The sequence below is a fragment of the Triticum aestivum genome, chromosome 7D, assembly GCF_018294505.1.
Source record: "Triticum aestivum cultivar Chinese Spring chromosome 7D, IWGSC CS RefSeq v2.1, whole genome shotgun sequence".
Lineage (NCBI taxonomy): Eukaryota > Viridiplantae > Streptophyta > Magnoliopsida > Poales > Poaceae > Triticum > Triticum aestivum.
The window spans coordinates 632,490,774-632,499,862 of record NC_057814.1 but is presented as its reverse complement, the minus strand read 5'-3'; the positions used below and the strand labels follow the sequence as shown (position 1 = coordinate 632,499,862).

The 9,089-nt window shown below is 50.9% G+C and overlaps 1 protein-coding gene across 1 annotated transcript; it reads right to left on the bottom strand.

The window, feature by feature from the left end:
• Positions 1-6,627: 6,627 nt before the first annotated feature.
• LOC123168695 (glycosyltransferase family 92 protein Os08g0121900) lies at positions 6,628-8,855 on the bottom strand. The gene has a single exon (XM_044586563.1). It carries the CDS (start codon positions 8,677-8,679, stop codon positions 6,943-6,945), a length of 1,737 nt encoding a protein of 578 aa, XP_044442498.1. The 5' UTR covers positions 8,680-8,855; the 3' UTR covers positions 6,628-6,942.
• Positions 8,856-9,089: the final 234 nt, after the last annotated feature.

The following is a 9,089-nucleotide window of genomic DNA, read 5'->3' as shown; positions in this document are numbered from 1 at the left end:
AGAAATTTTGAAACATTAGAACTAAAATGTTCGGATTGTGACAAATAATCCATACTAAATATTGGCGAAGAAACCACACTATTAAAATGTGTTTGAATGCACTAAACTGACTTAAATATTAGCAAACCTGATAATTTAAATGCCCTTTTTTATAATAAAATATTAAATATTTTATCCACTTGCCCAAATTTATGTGGCATTAGTATATTCATCTAGGCTAAATTATGAACTAGTTATGTATTTTACTTAAACTAAAATAAATTGAAAAGGTTATAAAAATAGAAAAGAATAAAAACAGGAAACAAAACAAATAAAAAAAAAAGAGAAAAGGAGAAACCCCCCTCCCACTGGGCTTCGGCCCAGCAGGCCACCAGCCAACTGGGCAAAGGCCCAGCCGGCCACCCCCACTCCTCTCCTTATCCCCCTGGACCCAGAAACCCTAACCCGCCGACACCCATCCCCCCCACTCGCTCCCCACGTTCCCCCTCCTCGATCCAGATCTGGATCGGGGGAACGAACAGCGCCGACCGCCCCCGATGCCGCCCGGATCGACCGTCACCGCCGACTAGGACCACCTCGCCGGACTGCCTCCCCTACGTCGTCGTCGTCGTCGTCGTCGCCCTCGTCCTCCCCACGCCCCGCTGCCATTTTCCCTACGGATCCGCGGTGAGACCCCGGCCTCTCCCTCCTCTGCCTCGTTCGGTCACCGCGTCGACCGCTGCCCCACGTCCCGTGCCGCTCGTCGATGTCGCCCGACCCGCGCGTCTGCCGCGCTCGAGATCCACTGGTCGCGTTCCCCTCACCCGCGCCCACGCCGCGACCTCGCCCCGCCTGCGTTGCCTTGCTGCTGCCCCATGCTGCTTGCTCGCCGTCGCCAGCCATCCACCTCGCTGCGCTGCTCCGCCGCAGTCGCCTCTACTGCTAGCGCAGCTGCCGCCGCCCGAGTTCGCGCTCAGCGCCACCGGCCCGCGCTCCCCTGGCCTCGCCCCGGACGCCGCTTGCGCCGGATGCGCCCCTCACCTGCATCGCCCGGCGCCTGCCGCACCCCATCACTGCTGCTGTGCCGCCACTACTGCCGTGTCACGCCGCCAGCCGCAGCCCGGCCTCCCCTTGGCACTGCGCCGCCGCCCCGCCCGCGCGGCCCAGCTCCGCCCGCCGCTGCGCTGCTCGCCGTCAGCCCCTACCCCGCGCGCATCGCCGCCTCTAACCGGGTCTCTGGCGCCCCGCGCACATGCCGCCGCGTCGCCCCGCTCCGGCCACGGTCGCCGGCACTGGTCCACACGCCGGCCCCTTCTCTCCTGGCCGCGCGCTCCGGCGCGCGGCGCACGCGCCTGCACCATCGGGGCGAAGCCCCGGTTAGCCCAGCGCCCGTTTGGCCCCTAGGGCCTATGACAAACGGGCCCAGCCCAGAACGTTTTTTTTAATAAAAGAAAATAAAATAAAAATGAATTAATAAAATTAATAATTAATTAATTAGTGAATTAATTAAGTTAATTAATCCTGTTTAATTAATCTAATTAACTAGTTAGTTTAATTAAACAGTAATTAGATTAGCTAAATCCTAATTAACCTGAACAGAGTATGACAGGTGGGTCCCACACGTCAGATTGACCTAGTCAACGCCCTGTTGACTGGTGACATCATGATGATGTCAGCATACACTATTCTGGATAATGTTAGAATTAAATAGATAAATAAATTCAAAAAATGATTAAAACTTTAGAAAAACATAAAAAAATAAACCGTAGCTCAGATGAAAATGTTTTTTACATGAAAGTTGCTCAGAACGATGAGACGAATCCGAATATACAGCCCGTTCGTCCGCCATACATCCCTAGCATAGCAAACTCACAACTTTCCCCCTCCGGTTCATCTGTCCGAAAACGCGAAACACCGGGAATACTTTCCCGGATGTTTCCCCCCTTCGCCGGTATCACCTACTACCGCGTTTGGGCACCCCTAGCCACGCTCATTGTCATGTCATGCATCTTCATGCATATGTTTGCATTATATTTATTGTTTCTTCCCCCTCTTCTCTCGCTAAACACTGAGACCGACGCCGCTGCTACCCAGTACGACTACGGTGTTGACGACCCCTCTTTCTCGGCTGAGCTTCCAGGAAAGCCCCCCCTTGATCACCAGATATCGCCTATTCTTCTCTCTATTGCTTGCATTAGAGTAGTGTAGCATGTTACTGCTTTCCGTTAATCCTATTCTGATGCATAGCCTGTCCTTGCTACTATTGTTGTTACCTTTACATGCAATCCTACATGCTTAGTATAGGATGCTAGTATTCCATCTGTGGCCCTACATTCTTGTCCGTATGCCATGCTTACTACCGGGCGGTGATCACTCAGGAGGTGATCACGGGTATATACTTATATACATAATATATAATACCTGTGGTGATTAAAGTCGGGTCGGCTCGTAGAGTACCCGCGAGTGATTCACGGATTGGGATCGAAAGGACGTTTGTCCCACCGGCCCTCTGAGTGGATCTTTGTGGCGGAGCGACAGGACAGGTTGAGACCACCTAAGAGAGAGGTGGGCCTGGCCCTGGTCGGTGTTCACGGTTACTTCTAAATAACACGCTTAACGAGATCTTGGTATTTGATCTGAGTCTGGCCACTGGCCTATATGCACTAACCAACTACGCGGGAACAGTTATGGGCACTCGACGTCGTGGTATCAGCCGAAGCCTTCGTGACGTCAGCGACTGAGCGGCGCGCCCCGGATTGGATTGGAACACCTGCTCTTGTATTAGGGAGGCTAGGTCTGCTTCCGGCCGCGTACGCAACATGCATGTGTGCAATGGGCGATGGGCCCAGACCCCTGCGCACATAGGATTTAGACCGGCGTGCTGACCTCTCTGTTGTGCCTAGGTGGGGCAGCGACGTGTTGATCTTCCGAGGTCGGGCATGACCCAGGAAAGTGTGTCCGGCCAAAGGGGATCGAGCGTGTTGGGTAATGTGGTGCACCCCTGCAGGTAAGTTTAATCTATTTGAATAGCCGTGATCTTCGGTAACAGGACGACCCGGAGTTGTACCTTGACCTTATGACAACTAGAACCTGATACTTAATGAAACACACCCTTCCAAGTGCCAGATATAACCCGGTGATTGCTCTCACACATGGCGACGAGGAGCGGATCGCCGGGTAGGATTATGCTATGTGATGCTACTTGGTGAACTTACCATCTACTCTCTTCTACATGCTGCAAGATGGAAGCTGCCAGAAGCATAGTCTTCGACAGGACTAGCTATCCCCCTCTTATTCTGGCATTCTGCAGTTCAGTCCACCGATATTGCCCCTTTACACAGATACCCATGCATATGTAGTGTAGATCCTTGCTTGCGAGTACTTTGGATGAGTACTCACGGTTGCTTTTCTCCCTCTTTTCCCCCTTTCCATTCTTCCCGGTTGTCGCAACCAGATGCTGGAGCCCAGGAGTCAGACGCCATCTTCGACGACTCCTACTACACCGAGGGTGCCTACTACTACGTGCAGGCCGCCGCCGACGACCAGGAGTAGTTTAGGAGGACCCCAGGCAGGAGGCCTGCGCCTCTTTCGATCTGTATCCCAGTTTGTGCTAGCCTTCTTAAGGCAAACTTGTTTAACTTATGTCTGTACTCAGATATTGTTGTTTCCGCTGACTCGTCTATAATCGAGCACTTGTATTCGAGGCCCCTGGCTTGTATTATGATGCTTGTATGACTTATTTTACTTTTAGAGTTGTGTTGTGATATCTTCCTGTGAGTCCCTGATCTTGATCGTACACGTTTGCGTGTATGATTAGTGTACGATTAAATCGGGGGCGTCATATTGGTGGAGCAACCTTTTTGTTAGTGTTTTTCGCAATTGCTTGGTGGAGCAACCTATGACCATTAGCTGTTACAAACTGCCCTCTCAAGCAATCCTGCTGGAGAAAAAAGAAGTACCTGCCTTGCCCAGATCATGGCAAGCAAGCACATATCCATCGACAGAATATACTATATATGTTCAAAATCAAGCAACCTTTTATAACCTTTTATAATAGTGAGATTGTTCCCGAACCCAGCGCCAAACCATCTCCGGGTGGCGTCGTGGAGCAGAGTATCGTTCACCTTGCAAAACTTCTGCCTCCAACCAGCCGGTTCGACGGCCTCGAAACCGAGGCCGTGGGTCCGGCCCTTGGACTGGAGGTTCACCGGATCGGTCCAGTCCGCCACGTATGTCAACACCCGGCGCATGAACTTCACCTTGAACTCCCAAGCTTGGTACTTGTAGCGGTTCACGCGGACCCGTTTGCTCCACTCGACCCGGAACCCGGGCCGGAGCGTGAAGTGATGGATCGAGTTGAGCAATGAGTCGTCCACCGCGTCGAGCCGGAGCAATGACTTGTGTCGTTCCTTGGTTCGCCTCCCACCAATTTTGACATCTTCGTCCTCTTCGCCATCGCGGCCGCTACCCTGCTACCGTCCTCTTTGCTACTCCTCAGAAACATTCAGGCGTTTATAACGCCGACAGTAGAAAAACTGTAGTTGGCAAATCCTGTAGCCGGTTTCCTATTCGGCACCTTCAGCACCCGTTACTTTGTTACACGCAAACGGGCTAGGACAGCCCATTTACATTTTTTTGTTAACATGCAAAAAATCGCCCGCCCGAGGTGATTCGAACCACGCAAATAGACTGGGCTAGCCCATTTACCTTTTTTCTGTTAACCTGCAAACAATTACCCGCTCGAGATGATTCGACCTCCATACACAAAATAACTACAATAACAAACCTGGACGACACACCTATTGTGATTATTTACTCCATTTTTCTTCTTCCTTCTATTCACCAAATCCAAATTTCTATTCCTCAACTTTTACTTATTTTTCAATATGCACAAACTTTTTTGAATCAGGGAATTTTTAATCATTGAACTTTTTTTCAAAATTGATGAACTTTATTCAAAACTGATGAATTTTTTATCAATTGATGAACATTTTCTCAAAATTGATGAACTTTTTTACAAAATTGATGAACTTTTTTCCAAGTTGTGAACCTTATTTCAAAATTGTGAACTTTTTTGTGTTTGTGAAATTTTATTAATTTTGCGAATTTTTTTCAAATCCATATTGTTTTTTTGAATTCGTGAAACTTTCAGTGATATCATTTGCAAGTTTACGATTTTCTTACATGTTATGCCCCTACAGTTGTCAACGACGTGGTCGAATCAACTATGAAAAACTGAGTGAGCGAGCACCTGTCGTTGTTGAGCCGGCCCATCTGGACAGTCACGTGAGCGCCGCTTCAGTTAGCAGGCGCAGAACGCGTTGAATAGGAGCAAGGTTTAAGTACTGGGCCGCCCTATCTAGGTGGGTACTGTTGAATTCATTTCTAGAAGATTCCATTTTTCTCATGAATCTTTTCATCTGTATTTTTTTACTTTTGATTAAAATTTTATATTTATTTTTGAATTTCTAAATTTTATGAATTTTCTAAAATTTGTGAACGTTTTCTAAATACATAAAATAATCGTGAAAGTTTTCTCAAATGTTCGCAGTCATTATTTCAAATACATAAATCTTTTGTTTGCAAAATTGTGAACACTTTGAAAAAAGACTTAATTCACCAAAATCAGCACAAATATTGTCAATAGAACGCATCAGACCAGCAGTAGTAAAAGTCAATTGAAAAAAAGTGAGAGTTAAGTGAAAAAATCACATGAGAGCGTGGCCCAGCTAGATATTGGGTCGGCCCATGTCTCTGTATATGTGCGCTATGTCGACAATAGGACGCATCAGACACCGAATACAATAACCAAAGTGCACCTACTAGCCAATTACAACCCAGTCTAGAGCGACCTATTATACTTTTTTTCTTTTTCTTTTAGATTTTCCATATATAATTACACTTGAAGAAACATGGCATGCATGTCATGAATAATGGGAATGATTTCCACTTGCTTGCATATTCTGAATGGAGATATTTTTTATTTTGTACCTGCCCACTACGAGGATTGGTTAACTTGATATGTACATCCAAGAAATTAAAATGATGAAGCAACAATACAAAACCTATTTACAGCTTTTTTCACATAGTTGATATTGTAGATAACTAGATTTTTTACGGTGAAACCTTGGTAAAATATTGACAACAAAACATAAAACGATCAATTGTTCATCGTACAATATTTTTCTATGTTTGATGTTGTAGATGTGGAAGCAAACATGAAAACGACCAATCGTTCATCACACAACATCAGGACCTGGCACCAGTACGACCCTTTTCAGCAGCAAATGGTTTGTCCCGAATCACAACTTGTCTGTTCTTTTTGTGTATTTCAAGTTACATACCAATATGCACAATTTGGAATCGAATGATCTCTTGAAAGGCCCTCCTTTGCATCTCAATGCCTTTTGAAAAGCAGTTTCTTTTGGGAATAGAATTCTGAATTATCGGAGAATTGTCCTTTGCTGGAAAGTTAAGGATGCACTCTCTAACTAGCTAAATTTCACATACAAAATTACACATCATATATATGGTGACCACAACAAATCTTGCCAAGAAAAGAGACAAAACAAGTCGTGATGCGATGAAAACCATGACACACTTTGTATCTTGTATAGAATAATATATGCTGTTAACACAGTTGCTTGGTGGAGTAACCTTTTTGTTTTTGTTTTTGACAATTGCTTGGTGAAGCCACCTATGACCATTAGCTGTTACAAACTGCCCTCTCAAGCAATCCTGCTGGAGAAAAAAGAAGTACCTGCCTTGCCCAGATCATGGCAAGCAAGCACATATCCATCAACAGAATATACTATATATGTTCAAAACCAAGCAACCTTTTGTACAAGAAAGGGACCGTGTCCTATAGTTCCTAACCCAACAATGTTTATACAATTATGTCTTGAAAGAATCAGTGTTGCTGTATCCTAATCTTCTTTGGTTTGTACACTGCAATGAAATCAGCTACGATGAGCTGCTGCTGTGTCCTACAGTAGTGAGATTGTTCCGGAACCCAACGCCGAACCATCTCCGGGTGGCGTCGTGGAGCAGAGTGTCGTTCACCTCGCAAAACTTGTGCGTCCAACCGACCGGCTCGACCGCCTCGAAACCCAGGCCGGGGGTCCGGTCCTTGGACTGAAGGTTCACCGGGTCGGTCCAGTCGGCCACGTACGTCGACACCCGGCGCCTGAACTTGACCTTGAACTCCTCCCAAGCTTGGTACTTGTAGTGGTTCACGCGGACCCGCTTGCTCCACTCGACCCGGAACCCGGGGCGGAGCGTGAAGTGATGGATCGAGTTGAGCAGCGAGTCGTCCGCCGCGTCGAGCCGGAGCAACGACTTGTGCCGCTCCTCGGCTCGCCTCCGGCACGTGTAGCCTTGGGTGACCCCTTCCTTGGGGTTCGAGGTCTGGCCTGAGGGTCCGAAATCGGCGCACCTCATCGACACCCGGCCCACGTCCGGCTCGACCGATGATACGATCGACCGGAGCATGGATTCGGTGGGGGTGTCTGATTGGTTCCATCTTGGGGAGAAGATGAACTCGTCGACGTCGACGAATGCCACCCACTCGCACGAATCTCGGAGCACCGCGGCGCCGTGGGAGAAGCCGGCCTCCTGGGCCTTGGCCCACGGCCATGTCACGGTGGAGATGTTGTACCCGGCTGAGTTGAGCTGGTGGACCTGGTCTGCCAGGTCGTCCTCGCTCCCGTTGTCGTAGAGGTAGAAGCGGTCCACGCCCACGGCCGCGTGGTACACCACCCACTCCGGCAGGAACTTGGCCACGTCGCGGACCATGGTGCAGGCGCAGATCAGCTTCTTCTCCGGCGCCGGCGTTGTTGACGAGCCAGAGCGCGGCGGGGCGTACACGGCCAGGGACGGGAGGGGCTCCTCGCCGGCGACGGCGAGCGTGACGCGGAGCTCCTGCGATGCGGCGGTCGACGGCGGAGGCGGGCACCGGAAGACCTGCTGCGCCGAGGTGGCCGCCGGGAGCGAGGCCACGACAGCGTCATCGCCACCGGTGCCGGCGCGGCGGTAGTACACGCACCGGATGTCGGATGCCGCGCGGTTGACCCCTTGCCGCGGGTTGACTCCCTTGGCGAAGACGAGCACGTCGCCGCCGTGGACCACCGCGGACTCGTACACCAGCCGGCTGCTCCACCTCAGAATCTCGGGGGATTTGCCACCACTGGTGGCGGTACTAACCTTCGACGACGAGGAGGAGGAGATCACGAGCCGCGGCGCGCGGAGCCGCCTCTGCCTGCGCGCCGGCACGGGCACGACGCAGAGGTACGCGCGGCGACCGGACGCCGGCAGCTTCCCGAGCGCGCGTGCCGGGGACGACGCCACGCGGCCGAACGCGCACGTCGCGTTCCCTGCAGCGTCGTCCTGGGCGCCGGGTCGGAGCAGGACGAGCACCTCCCAGTCCGGCAGCAGCACGGCCTCGGTCTCCAACGGCGGCGGCCGCGACTTCCGGCCGGCTGCGGGCGTGGCGGTGGCAGTAGTCCCTTTGACGGCGCCGAGGCGGACGTGCAGCCGGCGAGGCGGCACGAGCTGCAGCGCGCGCGCGGGCGCGGCGAGCAGGCCGGAGGGGTCGACGCGGCTGAAGCAGAGGACCGCGGCGAGCGACATGGCGACGGCCGCGGCGGCGATCAGCAAGCGGCGCCGCGCCACGGCGTGCCGCCGGCGCGCGTGCAGCTGCATGGCCCCCGTCGGCGGCGGCGGCGACGACGGGGATAACGGATGATCGACGGACACGCTAGCTACCGCGGCAGCAACAAAGCAACGGACTCTTCCGGCCGGGTAGTCAGAGGCCGTTCCCCTCGGGTTATATACGTGGCGTTGACTCTTCCGTCCGGCGGCGATAGTTTGAGTTGGAAGCGGTTGATTAGTTTAGGAAAGCTCGACTAAGCCTACGTAATTATAGCAACAAACGCTGCGATGGAAGCGATAAGACGTAGATAAAGGAGGAAACGCAACCAAGTTTTCAGAGTCCTGCGCGTCTACACTCTGTTTTAAAATTTGCAGTTGCCTATTTACCTTATTTTATTTATACAAGCTCCCCTAAAAAAAAGTTTATTACAAAGCTTTTCCCCGAAAAAAGAGGTTATTTT

Excerpts from the sequence above, each read along its gene's own strand:
- LOC123168695 (XM_044586563.1), bottom strand. The coding sequence starts at position 8,679 with ATGCAGCTGCACGCGCGCCGGCGGCACGCCGTGGCGCGGCGCCGCTTG.